The sequence below is a fragment of the Zonotrichia albicollis genome, chromosome 4 (genome assembly GCF_047830755.1).
Source record: "Zonotrichia albicollis isolate bZonAlb1 chromosome 4, bZonAlb1.hap1, whole genome shotgun sequence".
In the NCBI taxonomy this organism is placed as follows: Eukaryota; Metazoa; Chordata; class Aves; order Passeriformes; family Passerellidae; genus Zonotrichia; species Zonotrichia albicollis.
The window spans coordinates 44,098,593-44,124,499 of NC_133822.1; the positions used below are offsets into that span (position 1 = coordinate 44,098,593).

Consider the following 25,907-nt stretch of genomic DNA (forward strand, 5'->3'; position numbering starts at 1 on the left):
TAAAATCTTTTTATGCTTGGTTTGTTAAAAACAATAGCCTGCAAGTTTCAGAGAAGTTACATTTTCTGTAAGCGAATACTGTGTTTCTGGCAATGTTTTTAGCTGCCTTAGTCACAACTTTTCTAAAAATGGATTAGTTGAATGAATGTAACACAGACATGGAGGCATATTGGTGCTCACTGCTGGTCTCCCGTTTTGAGACACTGAAATAAAAGGGCTTGTCTAGGAGACAAATGCAAGAGTGGAGACTGCTGTCTGGAAAAAGCACTAAAATAGCCAATTAAGTATCTCTGAAAGTAGTAAATCAGATGGCCATTTAAACTGGACATGGGTGTAGAAAAGCTCAGCAGAGCAGTTTCGGTATCCAAAGGGCTTATAGATTAGGAAGCAGATGAGGAATTGTTGTGCACAGAGTATTGCTTCATTCCAAAAGCAACAAGAATGGTTGAGAAATCAAAGAAAGAGATGCAAAAGGAAGATAGAAAGCTGAGAACAAAACTGTGTTCCAATACCTAAACGAGCATAAAAAATTCACTAACAATCAGTAAAAGACTTGTTTACAGTATTACTAAAATCTCTTATTGCTCTTAAGGACTGTATCCTACAGCAGCAATATTAGAGATATTATACAATATGTTATATTTGCAAAGGAACAGATGTGAGAGAGTGGAAATCTGAGTTTTGTTTCAGGCTGTGCTAGATGAAAATCTCTCAGGTCTAGTTATTCTAAAGAATAAGTGATAATTTAATTGTCTTGGTACAGTGAAAGAAAGAAGTTGATAACAAAGAAATGGATCTTCAACTTGGGATCTGGCCAAGTGGCTGGGAACCAAAGGAAAAAAAGTCATACTGAAAAAAGGCAGAGTCCCAGCTTACTTGGGATGCTGTTCCATAATTCACTCATACCAAACAGTATTGTTTAAAGCACCAGAAGAAAGACCAGAAAGACTCTTCTTAAGCAGACTCTTTGAGCACTTAATTGTACTAGTAACAAGGCTGATGCACTGCACAGAGTGAGACTTCAATGGTGTCACAGTATTCTCACTGAGAGGCTACTTGGGGACAGACCTACTAGCAGCTAAACAGATGCACACAAGTATACATATAGGTATGTGTTTACATACATGGTCTGGTAGAAATCTGCATATTACATCACATTAATACATCTAGTAGTTTGAATTTTCTGTCAAGAAATGTTTCTAGGATACAAAAAAACCAAAAAAAAAAAAAAAAAAAAAAAACACCCCAAACCAAAACAAAGATCCTTCCAAGCACTGATTCTGATTAAGGATATTTCATCATCATATTGACTCAGATAATTTGGCTGATCCTTCATAGTCATATGACAGGGAGAGGATACACAGGCCACATACAAAATACCAAAATCAACTGTGGGCATTTTCATGCTGTGAGTATGGTTTCTACACAGCTCTGGCCTGGACCACTGCAGTCTCTAGGACAATACCTGGATGCACTCAAAGCAGCTGGTTCAATCAGCACTAGAGAATAGTTCTAGGCACATTTAATTTATTGGCACAGATGCAGCCATGAAGTACACAGTCCTTCAATTATTTTCATTCCATTTTCCTTTGGCAAGATTGGGAGCTTCTGTCTTACCATGTATACATTAAACTGCTTACTCCCAAGTAAGCCTCCTCAAGTAGCTTCTTTTCCTCCCAGTCTGAAACTGGTATGGCAAATCTGAGAGTTAATAACAACAAGCAAAATATGTATGACTACTTGTGGTTTTGTGCACATTTTTGAGACATGTCCCTGTAAAGTCATCAGAAAGTTGATAATGGCTGTGAAAATGGATACAAGTTTCCCACTCTGCACCAATAAAATATTCTTAAAAATTTATAAACCATATGCACACCATGCTTAGCTAGAACATTGAAGTATAATCATCTTTGGAAGAAAGCTGAACACCAGTATCTATTAGATTTTTACTTACACTAATCAAAGTTAGAAGAAATTTTCTACAATAAAGTGTTTTGATAATCTTATTCTTCAAAAAGTATTCTATATCATAACATGTAAAGCTTGTCATCAATAATCAGAAATACCTAACCTTTAGAGCACTCTCGCTATGAGCTTGCTGTCAGCCCCTCCAAAGCTCTCTGAGAAACCTCAAATATATAACCATATTTATATAGGGTTATACACAATAAAATTATTTCTTAGTTTCTGAGAAGCATTTTGAGCGTACAATGAAGCACAGAAAAGAAAAATTGTACCAATCTGCAGACAGCTGAGGGAATACTTTCAATATTAAGGTATTCTATCATAAAAAAGGCAGAAGAGTCTTGCATTATGCAAGCGTTATGAATCACAAAGTCTTTATTGTTATTTCACAAAGTATGAAGTAATGAAATAAGTAGTTTTTTGAGAGTTCTTAAGAGACAGTATGGAAATCTGTAATTTCGTACAACAAGTTACTATAAGTTTTTTTATTATATTTTGTTGTTGCTTTTGATTCTTAGCTCTGAAAACCCTTTTAAGTATTTTTTTTTTCAAACTTGGGTTTTTCTTTTTTTTTAACTGTATTTGCTGACTTGTATTCTGGAATTTGGCACTGTGGACTTCTGTGACAGAAATTTTCCTAGATTTGATTTATTGCATAGACAAAGTGTTATGTATCTAAAATAAATTCTGCCCCATTCATATTCATGATTTTTTTCCTCAAAATGGGAAGGTAATTGAAAAGAAATGTAATATCTAGTAAAAAAAAAAAAAAGGTAAGTAAGAAGTATTTTATTTCTTTAATTCCTCACGCAATGAAAATTGGAAATGAGCTTCCGTTCTTAAAAGGCATGTCACTTCTCCTATATATATCTGCTCAAACAATAAGTATTTCTTTGCCAACATACAACTACATCAGAGATAAACATCTTTACGTCTGCCAGAAGTTCATGACAGAAGAAAATGCATAAACGTATTATTAAAAATTCCTTAAACTGTGGCTCACAGGATAGCCTTTCATTCTCTTTTACTAGTGAAGAGATGGAATTGGAAAAGTTTTCCAAACTCAACACATTTAAACACAGATAAATAAATCTAAATCCAGAAGTCTTTTCCAAGTATGTTGGCCAAGACTTATGGCTAGACCACTCCATCGAGGCAACTTGAAAGTGCAGTGATTGGTTTGACAAAGAAACAGTTTCATCTGAATACCCAACAATTAACTACTAAAAGAGCAGATGTAACAAAGGCTGAGAGATCAAATGCTCCAGCAAGAAGTTCTCCTCAACACAAAGGGTTCAGTACTGTAGCATGTTCATCAACTTAGATACTGGATATCACTAAGAAGGTACTTACATTAGGTCTTAATCCTGCTGCCATTTCATAATACTTCTCAGCCTCTTCATTAAGACTGGCTTGTCTATCAGGATGGAAAAGAACAACACAGTTATACCTCATTTTTCTTGTGCTAAAATGAAACCATACCTAAAGAAGCATAGCTAAAAACTAAACACTGCAACTCCTCCCTGCTGTTTAAGGATATTATCCTAACAAATGCACAAAATACGTAAATCTAGAAGTTTTCTTATAGTTCAGAATGTCCATTAGCACAAATCCTCTTTGATTACTTCATTTTCTTTTTAGTTCTGCTATGATATTAGTACATAATGGAAAGAAATACAGAAGGCTGAACACTCATCTCAGGCAAAAACAGAGACATACCAGTCTTCCCCAGAAGAAAATGTTCATTTTTTGTTATCAGACATACTTAAATTCTGAAACTGTATATTATAACACATGTAGTTTCTCACTTTGTGCCCTTCCAAAACCATTATAATTCCAGTAAAAAAATGGAAAAAAGTTAGGGAACATAAAGTTTTCTAAAAACTAGGTTTCCATGATTGAGGGAATTAATTCAGAAAAGAGTTCTGATTTCAACATTTACTCACATAATCCTGAGCAGGCATTTAATGTAAATCTCACATTCCAAGAGAGCGAGTTTCTGGGTAGCTGAAGCAGTATTAGCTCAACATTTTTTCTTCTCCTTACTACTACAGTCAGCATCTACATGCTCCTCACAGTTTAGCTTCTTTTCTTCCTCTGAGTTTTTAGTTCAAGGTCTTCAAACAAAAATGCAGTAGGTTGCCAAAGAAATCCAAACATGTTTGTGTCTCAACAGGCCCTTTTTATCACTTCTCTCAAATTCCTCTCTTCTCCTTTTATCTCCACCTTCTTAATTTCCTCTTGACTATCCATTTTGGCCACTAATCCAATGAATAACAGTTGATCACATGCATGTCAAGGGAAAGATGGCAAATCTCTAAGAACAGCCAAGCAGTACTCTCAGGTAGGCTACTTATCATCTGCTAAAGTTATTTGCTATTTTCCTATGAATCATAGTGTTAAGTCTTTTCACAGGAGATTTAGGACAGGAGATCTTCAGCATATTTGTGTTTGTTATGTGATTACAGCTACATTTCTGTGATACAAACTGAAACATTTGAAAACAAGGATAAGACTGTAGAGTGGGCTGTTTGATTATTTTTTCCCTTCTTTTCCTGCTTTTGCAAACAGTTACTAGTTCAAAAAGTATCAATCAACGGAGAACTTGTTTTACTTTGTTCATTACATGAGCCTTTACATGATTTGAAATCAGATTGTGTTCAAATTTTGTTTCTATCCACCCAGATTTTAAACATTAGCCACATAATATATGGATAGGGAATTAATCCCAAACATCTTTTTACAGCTATTGGTCTTGGGAGGAGAAAGGGAGAAAGGATAATCCCTTTGAAGTTTCTCTTGTAATTCCTGTGCAAGCTGAAACCATTTCATGACTAACAGTTTGCTAAAAAGAACCTGGTTTATACCTGTTAACTGTTTTAAATTACTTTGCACATGTATCATTGACTCAGTGGTTGCAGTGGTTAGAAATGACTGAATGTCTAAAAATATTCATTCAACCTGCTTCTGAATCACTCCTGCTGGGCATCAGTAGCACTTGAAACGATTGCAAAAAAAAAATAATCTCATACTTAGGAATTTCAAGATTTACAGCAAAGCACTGTAAAATGAAACATGTTACAGAGCTTTTTTTTTTCCCCTGTCGGTACAAAACTGTCAGGACACAAATCACTTCTGAAGTGGTGAAATAACATACAATAAACAAGGTGCCTTTCCCAGGAGGCAAATACAAATGCTACACTTCACCTCCAAAAGGAGTTGCTGGCATGTGAGTGTGGAACACATTAAAATCCTGTCCCCCCTTTAGGCCAGTGGAAATACATGGCTTGCTCTCCTGCCACATGTACATCTTGGAACAGGGATCATTAATTGCCAAGTGGAATCAGTTGGAATATATAGTTCTCTGTTAAAAACAGTTTATAGAAATGAATGCACAACACAGTAACCTGGTCAGAAAAATTGCTAGGTCCATTTCTGAGGCATTCAGCAACTGTTCCTTTAGCTAAGATGCTGCAGAATTCTGGTTCCTATTTCCACTGCAAATCTAAGCCAGAAATTAATTATGTTAAGCCCTGAAACAGTTTTCCCTTGAGAAAAATTAAAGGCACAGAGGTAGGAAATTGCAGTAACCCTATGCCACTGAGCAGCAAAGAGCTCTGGATCAATGTCAAATAATGGAAGGACACTATTAAAAGTAACATAACTCACATTAGAGTAAATGTTGATAAAAAATGTTGATAAAATGTTGATAAAAAATCAGAGAGGAAGAAAAGGGAGCAAAGAGAGGTTCAGAAGAGAGTCTCTCTTATAGTTATAAACTATATTTTAACCTCTATCCTAAATCTTTTCATGAGAACTGCCCTTGAAAACATATCTGATTTTCCCCACTAACAACTAGCATACAGTCTGGTTTTAAGGGAAAAAATGTTTCCACTTTTTATTCTCTCATATCTTTTAACCTGAGCTTCCAGACCAAAAAATTCCCCATACATAGCTCCAGCTGACTAACAGTGACACCTAAGAATGTGCTTGACGACACATCACTCCTAGACTGTCCTGACACCCAGCTATAATCAGTTAACATTCATTTTGATTTTTACACTGTTCACTGGAAAAAATACTGTTGTAAGAGAAAAACACCACCAATGCTGAGTGATTTAGATACATGTGAGAGAGAAAGGTTAGTTTTACCATGCCTGCTGCTTGGTGCAAGGCTTCAGACTGTTGATTTTTACAGTAAAATCATAGATGTCAGCACATCTACAAAGAAATTTTCTTCAGCAATTTATATTTTAAAATGCTGAATGGCTTTCATAATGGACCTTTTTGTCTAAGAACAAGATTATCAGGTTTTATAATCAGCTGCTCTGTTGCAATGAACTATTCATCCACAGTTGCTCTTTTTTGTTTTAAAAATCTATATAGCCTATATGCTTTGCCATACATATATATTTAAGCACATAGATAGTAAATATAAGATTAATATAATCTGTTCAGACAATAACATAGGGTTAAGGTGTGCCTATGATACTGTATCAGCAATTACACTCCATGTTTGGTCAGTGTTTTCTGGGCTGCTGAAATACTCTGAATATCACTGAAAAATAAAGACCATGTAATGTAGTACTGCTGTAATTTAGACTTCTGTTTTCAACAGCCAAAAAACATCCTGTAACTTCATGTCACATGAGATTTTCCCAGAAGAAGAGATTTTCCCTGTCACAAAAGCCTGGAAAAATGAATTTTTCCTACAAAATGTGTTTTTAAGCAAAGAGGTATTTTCCCTAAATCTGTTTTCATGTGGAGGCAAGGTGAAATTCTTTTCCTGTTTCTAATTATTGTGGCAGTGCCACCACGCTGCCACGCTCCATTCTAGACATGCTCATTCCCTCTCCCACATGGTGCCTTGCTGCCCATGAGCTGCCTTGCTCCTGGCAGCTCCCCAGGGCTAGGAGAGCAAAGCGAACCGTGGCCCTTGCTAACGCAGCATCACGCACACGCCTCGCTGCTCGGCTGCGAGACTGCAAACTCCTCTAAGCAGCAGCACTGCAAATACTACAAACATAAAACACATGACCAGATACTGCTTTAAGAGCCACCCAAATGGCTGCATGACCCTTGAAGAAAGCTGTCTGGAAAACAAATTTGTTGAGAAAATGAATTTTACAGACAAGTATTACACAAGTTAAAAGCTACCAGACTGTGGCAATGAAATTAATTGCATTCATCGCACATCTCAGCCCTCTCACAGATGACTTGAATCATCTTGCATTGCATTAACGGGTTGCTACAGAAGTCATTTAGGAAAAAAATTAATAACTATAATGTAATTAGGAAAGGGGAGGTCTCTCAAAAATGCACACAGAGCTAAGTAATTATTTTTTTTTTTACTTCAGATTCAGTGACAAAGAGAGAAAATCAGCAACGTTGGAATATCTGATTGGAAGAGCAGACATTCTTCTTGTGACTGCTAAACTGAGAACAGGCTATCTATAAATACAGCTACTGCATTTGGATCCAGTTAACAATGCTGTTGCAAATTTAAGAAAAAGAAATTTAACTTGCAGCACTCCAGTTCTAAATTTTCAGAAGTTGTGCATTTTTATTTAGGTTGCATTTTATTTTTTTTTTTCTCAGCAAGTAGGGAGATTTAAAAAAAAAAAGGAAAATATTTAAGCACTAGATTAGAAAAATTAATTTTATTTTGAAAGAATATTATGTTTATTTTCTATCCAAAACAGCTGTAAGCTAAGAAATGTCTTCATATTTCTCAGTCTTGTGTCTCCTTAGGCTAATGGTGGAAACAGCAGTAGGAGAGGAGGGAAAGATGATTCCTTCCTAATTCAAAAATATATCACTGCGCAAAATATTTCGTCTGCAAAAGAAAATATCAGAATCCATATAAAAATCTAAGCTTCTGTTATTATCTTACAGTCATTTTGGAAACCTTGCATCATCCCCATTAATATCAATTTCTGTCTCTTATTCCACAACACGTCTTTAAAATTTATCCCGTGTCTCTCACAAGAGTAATTTCATTTTCATGCTCTGTGAACTTCTATAATGTATTTTCTATCTCACAGCTGTGCAGTTCATTCAAAATCCTTACTCACTTACCAGTCAGTTTTTATAGCTCTCTAGGGTACCTAAAGAGCAGTTGGTCACCTACTTGAAATTATGTCAGCCTTTCATTTATGACTGTCTTTAGCATTCCATTTCTAGCAGTGTCACTCTGTGCCAGTTGGAGTACTCCCTTCTTTCTGTCCTCCTTTGTGTCTTGGTGTCTGTTCTCCTCTTGGAATCACCTCAGCCCTGCATTGTTCTAAAGCTCCTAAAAATCATCTGCTTCTGAAGAGCCAGACTCCTGGTGGATTTGTAGCTGCTCTGTTACAATGAATGAATATGCATTGCCCTTGTCCAACAAGTATCACAGAAGCAATATATTTGAATTAATTGCTAGGTAAAGCAGTGAACAAGGATGGGTAACAAAATCATAACCTTTAGGAAAAACCAGTCAGATGCTAACACATGGAGTTTTGAGCAAATACTTGTCAGTACTGAATTCAGCTTTGCCACCCTGACTCTTTCTAAATCCTACAGACCAGTTTAGACTCTCAGAGAGTATTAGGAAGACATTATGATCTTCCACAAAGAGAGCTGAGTCTTAAGAGAAAATTTAGATCAACTGGGTATCCCAAAGGAGCACAAGGGATTGTAGCCAAACTAAAGTAGGCCTATTTTTTTTGAAGTGTTTCAGTTTAGTGCATTTTCTTTGGTTTTGAAGGCTTTAGCTTTGCACTTACAGTAAAAATTGAGAATGCAGCTTAGAATCACTGAGATCATTGCTTGTCAAGGCCTCCCAAAAACAGTACACTCCCAACCAGACCAAGCAGAGTGACTGTGGCTGATGTGCAGCACAGCAGCATAGCCATTACTTTGAAAGTGAAAAAATACTCCTATCCAGATGTCAATACATGTGCTTCCAAGACCTCAAATGCTACACTCAGTGCTCACAGAGAAAGCAGATTTATTAAAGCTATTTCCAAAATAGTATTGATTTACACCACCACATTTTATAATACACACAATGATGCCATGAAACCATCTTCTAAAACACACACAGTAAAATGAAGAATCTGACCCCTCTATACCTTTCCAAATTCAGCTGTCATGCCTAACTTGCTATTCTTCTGTCTGTGAAGTTATAACTTTAATCTAAATGTTTCAAATTACTGAATTCTGTCTTGAGAGGTATCATTCACAAAATAATTCTGGGGAAGGGAAGGATCCTTAAAATAGCTCATACAACTCTGCCATGTCAAACTGTTGTTTACCAATGAGCCATTTGTCTTTGTTTCCTTTCTAATCTACAAGCAGTAAGTTATTTTTTAAAAATAACTTTTGATTATACCTTCTCTTTTATAATATTTTTTCTTTCTTTCATTTCTTATTTAAAATACTAAAATATAAAGGAATCTAGTAAGACATCTTCAGCAGAGAAATTATCTCAAGAACTGCTTTGTGCTAATGAAGTATTTTTTTTAAATTTCCTTTCTCATGCCTTTTCTATGCTTAGATACCATCTAAATGAAATCAAGTATCCTTATAGCTATTAAGTGGACAATAGACAATAATTAGATAGTTATCCCAGAAATAAGCATGGAGGATACCTATTACAGTAATGTGAGTTTAATGATAATGTTAAACCCACAGACAGAAGCTTAATGTTATGGAATAACCAGGCCTGACAGCTTTAAAAGCTAAAATAGAAGTCCAAAGCTTTGCTCTATTCAGACAGAAGATAATTAAACATTTTAAATCACACATTCTGAGAATATCACTAAGTGCTCCTATGTATCTCAAAGTAATTATCAGCCTGTGAATATTTAGATTTCAAATTATCATACTGTTCTGATATTATCAGAAATTTTTAATAATCTCTATTTACATCCAGATGAGAAATATGGTCTCCTCTTCCCCATTTCAGTTGATATGCCACACTAATATTTTAAAAGTCAGGTGAAAGGAAATGTTACAGAAGGTTCTTCACCAAAGAAACACTTGTTCTAATATGCAAGAAAAATACATTACCTGCTTGTGAAAACAGAAATTTTGAGGGCAGGAAATTATGATATAATAAACAGAATTTAAGACATGCAAAGTGCTAAATGCTGCAACAATTTAATTCCACTTCTTTGTATCTTATTAGCAATAATACTGAATTATTCAAAAGAGTTGCTGAGCTTTAAAAAGAATCCTGCATAAGCAAAGGCTACAAAGACTTTTTCCTCCAAAAGAAGAGGCAAATCAAGTGAGGCAGATGTACAAGCACTAACCTGAGCATATGGGCTGCATTGAAAACAACATCAAATTCCGTATTATCAAGTTCAGCTGCTTTTTTTGCCATTTCAGCTGCTTCTATCAGGCGGGATTCTTCTAGGAGGAACTGACCTGCAATGGAATGTGTGAACATCAGCCTGCAGGAAATAACTCATGTAATACACCTCAGACAGAATAGTCCGGAAAAGGATGCACCAAAAAAACCCAAACAAACAAACCCAAACCCCAAACTAATAAACCAAGCAACAAACCAACATCTCGGATTCAACGTTTAGTTATTTGCTGATCTGTTCTCTATTTCAAGATCTTTAAAATACAGTCAATGTAGAAAAATTGCAATAAACTTGAAATGCAATAACAATATTTTTGGAATATATATTCAAGAAAATTGAGAATGATAGAGTAAAACTCAGACATCAAGAAATGATACTCCCAAACGCCATTTGAGAACATGCCTTTCTGCCTACACAATTACCTTTTCTTTTTCTTTTCTTCTCAAAACAAATTGAAATAAAATAGTATCCACAAATTAAACACATTCCTGAAGGATATCCCAAAATTTGTTTTAGAAGCATATCCCAAAATCACACAAAATTATAAATTCTGTATACATACATGATAATTTTTTCTGCTTTGGAATTCTACATTGTATTTGCTTTAAAACCATTACATATATATGTATACCTTAACAGACTGGTAATTTATAATGTATTTCACTACCACTAAAAGAATCCCAACAGGTAGCTTTTTAAAAGTTTCCTATATGATACTCTCACATTAAACAAATACAGAAGACGGCTAAAATCAAAAGATTCACATTTTTAAAATGAAATTATCATTATTATTAAACCAAGTATAAATTGAAAAGAATGAATAATTTAGCATTAACTACCAAGCTTTAACTGAAGTACAGTAGTTTCAAAACAAAACATGTAACATACAGTAGAACTCTATAAAAATGAATTTTCCTTTGAAGAAAGTGAAGAAAAGAATTTGGAAGGTGCTCAGTCTTATTTTTCCTTGTTTTAATGCTTTTTCACACCTAATCTGTAAGATGTGTCAATTTTTGCAAAAATATTTTTAAGGAATTCAACCATCTAGTCTCAGTGCATACATAACTTTATATTTGGAAAAACCCTCCTAAAGCCTAGTGATTATACATTTCAGCATCCCATCCTTCTCTTTTTGTCTTACTTTGTCAAGGTCTCTCAACCAAAACTCTGGCATGCCACCATTAACCACAAGCCTCATCAGGAACAATAAAATAAAATAAATACCATAAATAAATAAACCAATAAATCAATAAAAACCTGAGCAAATGATATCCTGCCATGGTATGGGATTTTTTCTTTCCCCCTTTCCTCATTCATTCCCGGCTGCTCACATACTTGCTGTGTGCTTATGTGAAAAATTCCCTTAACCAGAGCTAGCAAGGTCTGTAACAAGCATTGTGAACTCAGTCATGCTTTGGCACAACAAAGACATTCACAGAAGGAATAATTTCAATACAAAAAGTGATGAAAGACAGCTTTCTTAGCTTTTTGTTTTCTCTGTGGATACATTTCAGCTTGGGAGAGTTGGCAGATTATTTACTCAGTCTCCTATATCTTAATTATTCAGATCTGCAAAACTTGTAAAAACATTATGGTACCTTCCTGCATTCACAGTATAAGGTTTGCTTGTTTTAGTTACATCCACACTCTAACGTGTACCACACTTTGATGCAGAACAATGCTTTGTGCTTATTGTGCCCAGAAACAGATGATTCACAAAAAAAGCCTTCCCCACACATGAAAATAAGTAAGTAAATAAACTAAAAGAGAGAAGAAAACAGAAGAAGAAAACATAGTTTGAGAACAATTTCAAAGAAATTAATTTGTCTTCAGAATTATAAATCAGTGGTTGAATTGTTAACATGAAGTCTCTTAATGGAAGTCTCTTCTAAAGGGAAAAACAACATGAAAACCGACTGTGTTATCCTCTATATGCAAACCCTTACAGAACTCCAGTTTAGGGCCAGTTCTCTTCATAAATGACTTGGATGCAGGTCTTAAAGGCATACTAAGTAAGTTTGCAACGATTTGAAACTCAGAGGAACTGTCAGCTCCTGTGAGGGCAAGTGCTACATTCTGCATCCTGGATGTACAAACAGACTGTGGAATAAGATGCTGGAAAACAGCAGCATGGAAAGGGACCCAGGGGTCCTGGTAGATGGCAAGTTAAACATGAGTCACAGTACCATGGCATTGTCAGCCAGTTGAGGGAGGTGATTTTCGCACTCTACTCTGCAGTGGTTTGATCTCACCTTGAATATTGTGTGCAGTTTTGGGCATTATAACATAAGAAGGTTATGAACCTATTAGAGAGCATCCAGAGGAGGGTTGCTGATCAAAGATTTCCTTAATTGCATGGGCTACAAATAAAACATGCTGCAACTTTCTCAGTCTAGTGAAAAAGTCAATACCTGAGATTACAGATGCATGGTGGGTTGCCCCCTGCCAGTATCCAAGCACTCACACAGGGTGAGGGGAGAAAACGGAAGAGCAAAACCAAGAAAATCTCTGCATCAAGATAAAGGCAGTTTAAAATGGGGAAGAAAAAAAACCAAACCATACTAACACAGCAAACAGCAAAGTGAAGGACATTTCTCACAGGAAGAGTGATGCTTAGCCAGTTTCCAAACAAAGCCACCTCAGAAGCCAAAACCCTTCTTGTTTCTCTACCCCAGTTTTTATTGCTGAACATGGTGTTATATGGACTGTTATATCTATCCCTTTGGCCAGCTCAGGTCAGCTGTCCAAGCTATGCTCCCTCCCAAAACAAGAAAGCCTTGACACTGCTCAAATACTATTCAGCAGCAGCCAAAACACTGATGTGTGTTATCAAGGCTGCTTTAGTCACAAGGCATCATCCAGGCTGCTATGAAGTTAACACTATCACAGCCAGAACCAGTGCAAGGTGGAAACTTTCAGCTGAAAATTGATTTGCCAAGTTCTCCTGAAAGGCAGACTAATTTTACTCACACATCTCAATTTAATTTAAAACACCTAAATAGAAAAATACTGTTTTGAAAACATTAGCTGCCATTCCTTTTGATCTTATATACTAAATTCAAGAATGTTTGAAAACATTAGCTGTCATTCCTTTTAATCTTATATACAAGAATGAGCTGGATTGGCAGTTAACTGCTGTGCTTTGTTCATTATAAAACAGACTTCTGAACCTTTCCTCTCAAAGCCATAAAGAGGTTTTCCCAAGAGAAGAGCACTAGCAGGGTGTAATATTGGCAAGGTGTTGAAGGTGGATCAGAAGGTATGATCTGCAAGTCCCTGCATCAAGGAACCCCTTGTGTGGGTCTAAATTTATATGTGGGATTTTATTCTCTGACAAGCAGCTGGCAAATCTCATGATTTATGAGATACTGCCCAACAACACATAGAGAGCTTACTTATTGCAGGTGTCACGACTCCAGCCCTTGCCAACAACATAAATTATGGTAGCCTGACTGTTTTTTGGAATCACAACACCTTTTAGAAAACAGCTCCAAATACCACACTTTCCTATCTAGAGGAAAGAATATTTTTCCTTACTCTTCTTCTAACCTAGAAGTGGGAAATCCATAGCCCAGGAAAAAAAGTGAGTTTCAGAAACACTGTTCTTCGCCTGGAATGCCGCAATTTAAAATAAATTTTTCCACATTTCTTGCTAGACAGCACAGGTGTGAGAGTAAATGTGTAGTCAAGAGTTGTTAAAGACCTTTGATAGCAGAGAACTGATTCAATATTTCACAACCCTCTTCGTAATTTTTTCCTACACTATATAAGAATCAGAAATAGCATTAAAGCTGCTAAAATCTGTACCTGCAGCCTTGACCAAATTTACTTTTCATTGCAAACCATCAACAGTGGTTCTGAGTCTTTATCTGAACAAAAGCTTTTGGGGCAATATATGCAATCTACTGAAAAGTGAGATATAAGTATGTATGTAATTCAAACAAGAACAAAATATTTCCAGTTCCCAGCAACTGAAAAGAATAGTTTATTTTCATCTTTTATCAATTTGTTAAAAGTATCCATCCACATAAATGAAAGCCCCTATAGCTCTCTATCCTGAATAATTGTGTCTCTAAAACAATCCTAAACATTTGTAAAGAATTTGTTAAGAAATGCACCATCAACAATTTAAAAGATATACATCTAAACTAGTAGCTCTGCTGCTTTATTGTAACAAGAAAGGTATGAATTGGTTGGGATCTTGCTCTGTGTAAAACTCTTTTATGTTCAGAGCACAAAGGCATTAGTGTGTTCTCCTAGAATGGGCTTAACTATTCCTTGCAGGCACAGTGATTCTTGATTTTACTAGGTAAGAGTACAATTTGCTTAATTTACTAGATAAAAGTGCCATTTGCACCAATCTTTTAGTTGAAACATTCCCTCTTTTACTCACTGGCAAACATACAAAGGTACTCTGTCCCAGAACATAGTTAATTTCTAAAATAGCTCATCCTGCTGGTGTTGCTTTTGAAAAGCACTATCTTGAATGTTCTCAGAATGCTGCTGTTTCTGCATTGACTCAGGTTGCCATGACAGGCTTGTGGGATGATAGCTTTAGTAATGTAATCAAAACTGAGTAAACTACCTTTTGAATAATAACGAAAAAACTTCCAATGCCATCCTAACTGGAATTTGCTTCTTTTAATACACGTTTCTCACCAGGTCTTCTGCTTCTTATCCTCTTCAAAAGAGTTTTTTACTTCTACAACATGAAAAGTGGCTCTACCAAGATTCAACTGTAAAATCTGTTTGTAGTAAACTTCACTAGAAGCTCTTTCAGCACATTCAACATTGAGGACTGGAAGCTGAATATCTGCTGGTGCTTCCAAAGCATTTCAAGTGCCAACAGAAATCAGAAGAGAGAGTGGATTCTGGCTGACTCAATGCATTGTGTCTTGTCTGATGTAGATGATGTCTTGAGAGCAGAATTATATTTTCAGTAGCAGAACCATCACTGCAGTTACTATCAACTTCAGCTCAGCTGCAGCAATGCAGAGTTAAAGAACTGATGCAACCAGAGATTTCAAAATGGAAAATTGAAATTGCATTCAGTGGAAGAAATGAGGAAGGATCTTGTCTCCAAGTTGATTTCCAAAGTATTTCAGGTGACGAATCAATGTCTCAAGGTGCAAAGTTGTCATTGTTGTCTTACTGCAAAACTTTCATACCTTCTTTGTGAATTCTCATGGGTAGCTCCTCATGGCCAGCTGAATTCTCCCTCCTTGCCACAGCAAGTCAGCCATCAGCTGACTCCAACTCTCTCTCAACTAGGCAGCCTACGGTTTTATATAAAACACTCACCCCCATTGGATATACCTATGGCCTATTAAGGGCAGGCCTGTTCCTAACCCTTGGCAATTAGTACAGCTGCAACTCTTCAGGGGTGAGATTGCCTTTAGCACTATCTCTTACACTTCTACAATCCATGCTCCCACACAAAGTCAACAGACATGACCTATTGTAACTGCTTCCTTTAGGAATTTCAAAACAGATTCACTGGCTGTGAAAGAGCAGCTCCCAAAGCAAGGGCATGTTTGATTATATATCCTGCTTTTCCAGGCCTGTTCAGACAATTTTTTGCTGAATGTGGAAGATATGATAGGAGAAACAAAGGCAACTTATATCACAATCATGTAAATGGTAGCAGCATTTCAATTTTTGTTGCTCCTTGTATCCCATTCCATCTTAATCTGTGTAAGGTGTACTCTTGATTTCTTGCTGAAGGACTTCTGGAGACTTTCTCCCTTTAATTAGTTCCCATAGAGAAAATTCTTCCATGCAAATATAATAAAAAACACTAAGCAAGTCAGCGGGTGCTGCAATGTCATTATATGCACTGGCTTGGAAAATACTTTTTTTTATTAGTCCTTTCTTTGTCTGAAAAACCTATCTGTTGCAATTGTGCTAAATATACCACTGGATGTCATTCAGAGCATGATCACAGACAAGAGGGGAAAAAATTAACTAGCAAACCTTTGGGACTTGATAACAGAACCTGTGACCACATCTGGATCATTGGAAGCTCTCACTAAACCAAAAGATTAATGACGAAAATATATACTACACAGGATCTCATGATTTACAAATACTGAGGAAGATCCTGAACTCTGTATCATTTACCAGACACCTGATGATGTATAAAGTTTGGAAATGTAAAATTTGGCTGAAAAAGAACTATCCAGATGCACTTTTGTAGCAGCTTCATGCTATCTCTACAAATATCCGCATGAGACAATACTCACAGGTCAAAACATATGAGTATTAGCAAAGAAGCCCCCAGCATTGTTTGTGCCACAAAACCTCTAGCCACAAAGCCTCCAGCATTTTTGTGCTCATTTTTCAGTCCCTACAGAAATGCTACATTTTGGCAATATGGAAGAAGCATACAAACACATTTCTAACCCTGTCTCTGATCTGCACTATCTATATCACATCTTTGGAGCAGTCTAGTGTATTGTGCTGAGGAAGCAGAATACAACCACATATTAGAGATGTCAGAATTATTAGATTTAAGGCTAAACCCAAGGGAAGAGCCAGAAGCATGGAAATTCCATAACATTTCAGGTCAGTGACCTAGCTTGTTTGGAAATACTCTGCTTCATTCCACTTGAGTGATTGGTTCTAAAGGGGTTTTGGAAAAAAAAATTGTTATTAGAGTGGTCTGTAATAATCTTCTTTTAATGTTGTGTGATAACAGTAGCCTAGAGTGAAGAAAGGAATTAAATTTGGTTGATTGTCCTGGACAGCTCAGTTTTTGTCCTCAGTTTGGAAGTAAGAAATACTGTTGGTCAGTAGTAGCTACAGATTTTCTTAAAGTTTGTAGAGAGAGTTCTGGGAGCAGAAAGGTCAGCAGCTTAATGAAGTCTTTCTGCAAGACAGTTACATCTTCCTGCTACAGGTCTAGAAATCCTGTCTTCTTGGAATTATGTTAATTTATATTGCAGGAGCAGATATAAGCCACAGTCCAAAGTCAGGACCCTGGTTTGATGGTATGTGGTATGATAAAGACAGAGACCCCCTTTCTCGAAAGAGCAAATATGTTCTATGAACATGTATTATTTGAGTATCATAAACTAGTTTATAGTTTCCCTACAAAGTCACTGTATACCAATGATGGGATTTCCCAAAGATTTAAAATGGCAAAGCCTCTGTCATTGGCAGAAAGGTTCACAAGTGCGTATTGGGAAGTGACTTGGTGATGGACATACTATATCTGGTTCACTTTGACCCTGCCTCATTAAGGGATTTAATTTCTCAATACAAAATCATCATGTAGCATCCAGGGTTCCCAAAGCAGATCCATGCACTTTTATTTATCATTTTGTATATATTGCATTTAGCTAACCTGTTAGCCAGAAACAGGATAATCCATTCACCTGGATTTATGGCTTGTGAAGTTTTATTAATTTCATTGACAAAAGTGAACACTGACCTACCTGAGGACTAGTGTGACATTTCTACTATCCACATAAAACTCTTCTAAAGAAATTAGTAAGATTTCATAAGCAGGTCATGGTTGATGTTCCTCTTTCTTACAAATACAACATTGATAATCTATTTTTCATTAGTTCACTGCTTTCTTCATAGGAGCTTTTCCTTAAATATGTGGGGAAAATATATAAATTTTTCCTAGGCTGTTCTTCACTCAATGAAGACAAAAAGCACAAAGTTCAAGCACTGAGAACAACGTGACTACATGGAAATATTATAAATACAGCACAAAGAATAATTTAAGTTGGAAAAGACCTTAATGATCATTGAGTCCAACCTTTGACTGACCATCACCATGCTCATTGGTACTAAGTGCCATGACCAGTCCTTTCTTGAACATCAGCAGTGATGGTGACTCTACCAACTCCCTGGGCAGCCTGTTCCAATGCTTAACTATCCTTTCAGTGAAGAAATTCTTACCGATGTCCAACCTGAACCTACTCTGTCTCAGCTTGAGGCCTCTTCCTTTAATCCTGTCATTGGTTGCCTGGGAGATGAGACCAACGCCCATCTTTATCCAGCCTCCTTTCAGATGGGTAGAAACAGTGATAGGGGCTCCCCTGAGCCTCCTCTTCTCCAGACTGAACAACCTGAGTTTTCTCAGCCACTCCTCACAGGACTTGTGCTCCAGACCTGTCCACAACCTTGTTGCCCTTCTCTGGACATTCTCCAGCACCTCAATGTTCTTCTTGCAGTGAAGGGCCCAGAACCAGACACAGGACTCAAGGTGTGGCTTCACCAGTGCCAAGTGCAGGAACACAATCCCTGCCCGGTCCTGCTGCCCACACTATTGCTGATCCAGGCCAGGATGCCATTGGCCTTCTCAGCCACCTGGGCACAGCTGGCTCATGTTCAGCTGCTGACAACCATCACCCCCAGTCCTTTTCCTCTGCCCAGCTTTCCAGCCCCTCTGTCCCCAGCCTGCAGTGCTGCAAGGGGTGGTGGTGACTGAAGTCCAAGAGCTGAACCTCAATCTAAGCAGAAACATCTAAGAAAAAAAAAGTCACACCTGTAAATATATAAAAATTCTCCCACTCACTAATACATGTAAGTCTAAAACTTAAAGACTGAAAAAATGGTGCTTGAAAACTCGCTGCTGTCGTATTTCAGTGAAATATACTTTGATCCTTAAACCACAGCAATTCCAAACAATTTTCAGGCTGTGACACAGGAGTGGTAAAGCAGCCATCTTTGGAAGTAAGACAAATGCAAAGTTCTCATAAATTTAGGTGAAAATTTAGGCATCAAAAAGGGCTAAGAGCCCTTTGCAGAAACAGTGATTAGAAAGATGATGATGAAATTGAAAAACAATAAAAAAGGCAGTTAAGAAGTTAAACATGCGTAAAATTAAACAGATAATATGAGAAAATCTATAAAAACAACTCCTAAATAATCACAAATTCAAAAGTGAAAGACAATATAAAAACAAAAATGTTTTTGGGAATACATTAATCTGTTCCTAGTTCAATGAGGACATAGCTAATACACTTCAGTTTTATGTAATCTGAAAGTCTCTTTTTGTTTTACACCTCTAACTGGGAATGCACTTAAAAAGGCAAATGATCAATGTGAACTGCCAAATTAAGTGAATGCATAATTATTATAATGAGAATAATCCATTTTTATAATGAAAAAGGAATCTTTAAACAATTTAGGCTTATTAGAAACAATGTATTATTCAAAGGAAACTGTTTTAAAAGGAGATGTCAACAGCTATTAATAAAACAGTTAATTTGAAAATCCTCTTGGGTTCTAGACTTTTCTATTGCTACAAAGACATTACAAATATAAGGGAGAAGGGACCTCTACAAACATTTATCTTGAAATCTTACTCCTTCTTTGTCTCTTTGCTTTATTCCCCACTCCATTTTCATCATTTTGGAGAAAGGCCAATATATGCAAGTTAAAAGGCATACAGGCAAAACCTATTTTTAGCAGACAAGTAAAATGAACTCCACTTTAGTGGTTTTTGAGGGGTTTGTTGGTTTGGGGGTTTTTTGTGGGTTTTTTTTGGTGGGGTTTTTTTGCTTGTTTTGTTGTTTTTTGCTTGGTGGGGTTTTTATGATTATTATTTTTATTTTTGTTTTTAAACAGCGAATTATAAATAAAATAATATTCCTGGCGATAAACTCTTTATACAACAAATATCACTGTAGATTTATGGTGTTTTTCATTTAAGGAAAAGCTAGTACATAAAGCTTCAACAATTTCAAACTCCTCAATTACATTGCATCCTACTTACTGAAGAATCTTTTTTTTTTTTTTAGAAAAGATGAGCACATAAGTATGTCACTGTTTGAAATGCACCTCATCTCTGTGCACTGACAGATTTTATACATAATCTTTCTTCAGCTTTTCCTGAGATAGGCTCAGTGCAGACAGAAATAGAGACCTTTATCTCCTTTGTCATACATGCAAATACTATATCCAAAATTACATCATACATCCAAAATATCCAAAATTACATAAGTCTCTGAGCCTTAAGGGCACTTGTCTGACCTGACAGAACATCCTTATGTTGGACACATCTGTTGACAAATTTGATGTACTGATTCTTTAGATGCCATTATGTTCTTAAAATATTTAGAAGACAGTTCCTTTTAACTTGTTTAGTTCATAGGTACCACTTTGTGGTTTCTCAGACAGACACTTAGATTCATCCCTTTCATTTCATCGAGGCAAGTAACTCAGGAAGAATCAATAGTCTATGGAGACCACTTCAATTATGTCATAAATCTGTTGACAACCAGCATTACCAAGATCTTGCAGGTTTCAAAATGGCCTACTTGAGTTAAATGTTCAAAGTAGAGGGGGATGCATGACTGCCAATACCTTGAGTAGATGTGGGTATGTCAGTTGAAGAAAACTTTCCCACAAAAAGAAATGGAAATTTAAAAACAAATAAATATTAAGTTTCACCCCTTTTAGTCACAAATGTTCATTCTAGGCAATCTTTAGAAAATGTGTATTAAAAATATCCAATTAAAAGCCTCAAACCTTACAGAAGCATACAAACTCAGTATCCAAAAAAACTCCTCTAGTTTTCTAGTTCAAAAATGTGTATATTGTGAAAAAAAAAATATTGGCGCTTCTTCATTCACTTTTTCTTCTTCCTGATTCATGAGAATTTTCTCTCTTCCATCTGTGAGGTGTAGCATACTGTGCACCTGAGCAGCTTGTAGCAAATCACTCATGAACCCTCATGTATTTGTAAGATGTAATGGTTTTGCACCAAGTTCAGATGTTCAGATAACTGACATATGAGAGATAGAAAGCAAGAAGGACAGAAGAAAGGTGGTCAGGTGAGCAGCAGCCTGCATTTCCATCTGAGAGGGGACTAGAAAAAAAGCTGCTTCCCCTTATGTCTAATGAAGTGGCATCATGACAGCAGTCTACAGGGATTTATATATCTTCAGCTTTTGCACTATTTTTCCCTTCAGACATCTTCAAGCATAATGAGTCTGGGAAACACTGCTTAAAACTTAAATCCCCTTAAACCCAAAGTCAGCCAAGTACCTATAGAAAACTAATTGTAATGCTAGCTTGAGCAGAGAAACATGCTGTGGTGGTATCTTTGAAGGAGAAACCATGAAGCTGTTCCACTCCCTCCAAATTTTCATGTGATTAAGTAAGCTGCCTCCTGCACCAAGTCATACCTAAAAATAGCTTTGGCTTATGGCTTGAATTAAAGCACACTATAATACAAAGGTAAGCCTCTTAAAAGATACAGCATATTGACAGTTTTTCTCATAGCTCCAAGAAAAGTCCAGAAGGTTAGAAGTCAAAAAGAACATCTGCAGAACCTTGAAGCAAAAATTATAAGTGCATGCAATCCATGTGCACTTGGAAGAAAATCTTCAGTCCATTTATTCCTGCTACTCCATCAACACCCTATCATGTCCCAGCTGACCACTCTTTTCATTTGGCAGCTTTGTGAAGTATGTGTTTTTTTAGGACTGATGCCAACTACTTTATTCTCTCATCTTAACATCTTCATGCTGAGGAAAAAAAGTAATCTCTAAGATTTAAATGCAAAATATGGATCTATTTCCCCAGGATGAAGAATGTACCTGTGAAAAGGTGCTGGAAAAAATTAATGAGATGGAGAGGTAAAGCTTGAAGTGTTCACTAGAGATTCCAATGGATTATTTGGAATGCCCCTGGTAACACACAGTACACAGCCCTCATTATTACAGAAACAGGTGGAAAAGAGAAGAGAAATAAAGCAAGGAAGAAAATAAAGAAAAAGCAAGGATAATTTAGTTTACATTTTTTAAAGTTCTGTGCCCAAAGCGACAAGGATTTGAGACCAGCTGTACTACACAGACACAAGAGCCAAGCAGAAGTAGACCATACCTTCCTCATAGCTACTTCGATATAAATGTAGAATAACATCACTGAACCAGTGAGGTGATCAGAAGTTATATTGTGAAAAGATTTAACACGCATTCAGAAGAGCTCTCTGGGTATTATGCTCCAAGACCTAGTGACTTTTAAAGAGAATCTTCTTGTGTCTGTTGCCCTTCAGCAACCATTTCACTATGCTGTTATTCCAAACACTGACTGAATTTTACCCTTCTCTCCTAATCTGTTGAGTAGAACCTCGCTTATGTTGATTATCACCTCTGCACAATGACAGAATCCACTTTTTGAACCTGGTACACCATAAAGGAAAAGTTTTCCCATGTTTTTAGGGAATAATCTTAATTAGGAAATAACACACCACATTAATATTGTAATCTGGTAATGAAGAAGTCAATATCTCAGACATGAATGATGATTTGAACAATCATGCTTTTAGTTTATAGGATACTTGAAAATGGGACAGAGGGAATATTGCAGGAAAGGACAAGCAAGTTGATGAGTAATGAGTGAAAAAGATAAAAAGTTCTAGACAAATAATAAAATACACTAAATCCTAACATCATTTGCTGAGATGGACTGTTGAGACCAGCCACTGAATTTGTATGCAAAGATTTCTTAATAATTGAGGACAGCTTTCTTAGTAACAAAAGCTGGAAGGGGTTTGAGTAGGATTTCAAGAAACCATCAGCTATAACTTTTACTCATTGACTTGAGATATACACAATATTCACATCCAATTGAAATAATGAGGTTTACATGCACAAATAACCCTATCATCTTTACTTGTACAGGCATAAAGAGAAGACAAGTCTTTGAACTGCAATGTTTCATAATGCAAAATAATGCAGCACTGAGCTACATTAATTTAAATACAATGACATGTTCTAAGTCCAAAGGTTGATTCTAGGAATCTAACATACAGAATTTCATACTGCATAGGACCAATGATACAACACATGAGCAATTCAAAGATATCACAGAGTAAAAACATGGTTACTATGTGAGATTTATTTTCCCTCTTACCCACTCATTTTTATTTATTTTACCAGTAAGAACAGAAGAGAAATGAAAATAATATACAAAGATATGTATATATATAGTGTGCTTTGTACTTCCCTACCTTCTTCCTAAACTAAGACAAAACTTTCAAAGTGCTTTCTGTGTTCCAACTGGCATAACATAGCTTGCATTTTAAGATTTATCCATTATCAGCTTTAAAATATATTAAGAATTAGTCTATAAAGACAAATAATTTTGGTTCCCTGAGACTAAACACATCTGGAAGTGTTTTTTGCACATCTAGCAAAAACAGCTCAAAGTTACAAAGATACCTCAAATTAACTGTGTGCTTTATGCAACATGCATGGTGTAAAAGGAAAGATACAGCCAACTTGTCAAAACCTTTTGTAATACTTAGCCATTTCAAGCCAAGAAGGTGGTGGGAAGGAGGTAGATGTAAGGCCTGTAAGACACTTCAATATACGGAACTCATGCACACTAAAGTAAAATTTCTGATTGCCCACCCACCAACAATCAGTGAAGTCAGGCCAAAACTGTTAACAATAATATTCCAGGCCATGAAACTTTGACATATGGCAATAGTCACCTTTGTTCTTTCCCAGAGAGGCAGCAATACAGAAATTCCTCTCATAGCAGGAAAGCTACGCAAAATATGAAAATCTTCACCTCCCCCTCTACAGTGATGGAAAAATGGTAATGAAGTAATATATGGTAGATTAGTTTCTTTCCTTTTAAAGAAGATATTATGCCAGAAGAACTTCTCAAATCTTTAATCACTTGGAGAGATTAACAGCAAGCCTGGAATACATGTTGAAATCCTATCTATTTGAAACATACCATAATGCATGTAGCAGTTTCCTTTGGTGGGATCCAGCTGAATAGCCTTCATGAAGTACTTCTCTGCCTCACTCTTGCGTCCCTGAAAAAAAAACCAGGGGTAAAATTATTTTAACAGCGTGTCACCCTGGACAATCCTGTCATGTAAAAATTTCAAAATTTCAGGCACTGCTGAAAAACAACTACTATTATCACTAGGCTTTAAACCAAAATAATACAAACGTTTAAGTGCTACAGTAAGTTTTGTGGTCAGCTACTTTGTGGTGCAGATCTCCAGACTGAGGAAGAAATGTATCCAACCTCATCAATGTCCAAGAAGTAAGGAACTGGTAGAAACATATTGCAAAAAGTATTGTAAAGGGCTTTGGAGTGCATATCAGTTCCATGCTACTTTTCTGGACAAGCATTACACTTACCCAAGCTAAAATCAGAAAGAAACTCGGACAGAGCTTTAGTCACGCTCTTAAAAAAAAGTCAGTGCAGGGTGGGGGAGGGAAGGCTTGTTATGGTTCTATGAAATTAAAGAATCCTAGAAGTTCTCATGCTGGAAAGGACCTATAAATATCATTCACTCCCACTCCCTGCTCCTCTCAGGACTACCTAAAACCACGTGACCAAGTGTTTTCCAGATACTTCTTGAGCTCTGACAGGCTGGGTGCTGTAACCACTTCCCAGTGACCTTAGCAGTGAAAAACCTTTGCCTAATATCCATTCTAAATGTCCCCTGATGCAGCTCCATTTCTTTGCCTTGTATCCTAAATAATACTATATACACAGCCAAAGGTAAAGTTACCACAAAGGAAAGTAAACAAATAGAAAGTATTTTAGGGTTTAATGTTGAAAGTTTAAAAAAATGTATTTCTGATTTTAATATGGGAAGTCAGATTTTATCAGAAATCAATTCTGAAAACCATAAAACAGCTGTAATAGAAACAGAAATTTTTAAAGACAATGGTTAAAGGCACAACAATTGGTCAGGGAAAAAAAAGCCCAACACCAACCAAACTAAGCCTAATAGAACTGATAAAAAGAATAAACTGATAAAAAGAATAGACATCTTATGAGACAGAGATTTCCTTATCACTAGAATCACCAATTCACTATACTCCCATTATGGTATAGAAGAGCCAGAGCAGATCCATTAGTGGCCATTATTCTTGAAAAAACAGTGATATTGGATTAGTCTAGTCTGATACTCAAACACAAATCACTTTCACATATTCAGTAAGACACCTGTGACCTGTTTATCCCTATCCCCACAAAATTAGCTGCTGTGGTTTGTGCTATAAAATAGGCAGCCTGCAGAATAAAGAACAGTTAAGCTTAACCCCTGTGCAAGAAAGGCATTGTGGTCTGCACCTCTCAAGTTGCCTTGAGTGTGATTTCACAGATACAACCATATAGGCCTTCTCAAGTTTTGTGGTCTGGAAACAGACATGGCACACATCCTGCACTATCCCACAAGTTAACATAGGAATAATAATGAGGTCTGTTCATGATTACAGCTGCTTTAGATTCTCAGTATTTCCCTCAGAGGTCTTAGAGACAATAAAATAGAGTGAAGGAAGTTGTACAGCACACCAAAAACCATATGAAGACCAGGTTCCACCAAAACCAACACAGAGGTCACATTTCAAGAGAGCATCCTGGCAGAGATACGAGCAGGCTTACCATTTACAGGATTCTAGTTTCACAGAATGAATGTTCATCGGGGTAAGAATTCAGCCTTATTATTTAGTGACCTTTCTCTGGTAAACCCACATTCCTTAAAGCCAAATCCATATGGCACAAAGTTCTTATCAACCAAATGGTGCAATTACATGTTAGAGTACACTATCTTATACTGCAGTGGCCCATCCTGCTTTATAAAAATAC

General features: G+C 36.4%; 1 protein-coding gene across 1 annotated transcript in view; it reads right to left on the reverse strand.

Moving 5' to 3' along the window:
• The window catches only part of TMTC2 (transmembrane O-mannosyltransferase targeting cadherins 2), a 238,870-nt gene that overhangs the window by 19,625 nt on the left and 193,338 nt on the right, over positions 1-25,907 (reverse strand). The window contains exons 9-11 of the mRNA XM_005480653.3: positions 24,033-24,114; positions 10,263-10,377; positions 3,319-3,382 (exon numbers count right to left, since the gene is read on the reverse strand). Of these exons, the coding sequence (XP_005480710.2) occupies positions 3,319-3,382; positions 10,263-10,377; positions 24,033-24,114 (261 nt within the window). The remainder of the gene's footprint in view (positions 1-3,318; positions 3,383-10,262; positions 10,378-24,032; positions 24,115-25,907) is intronic.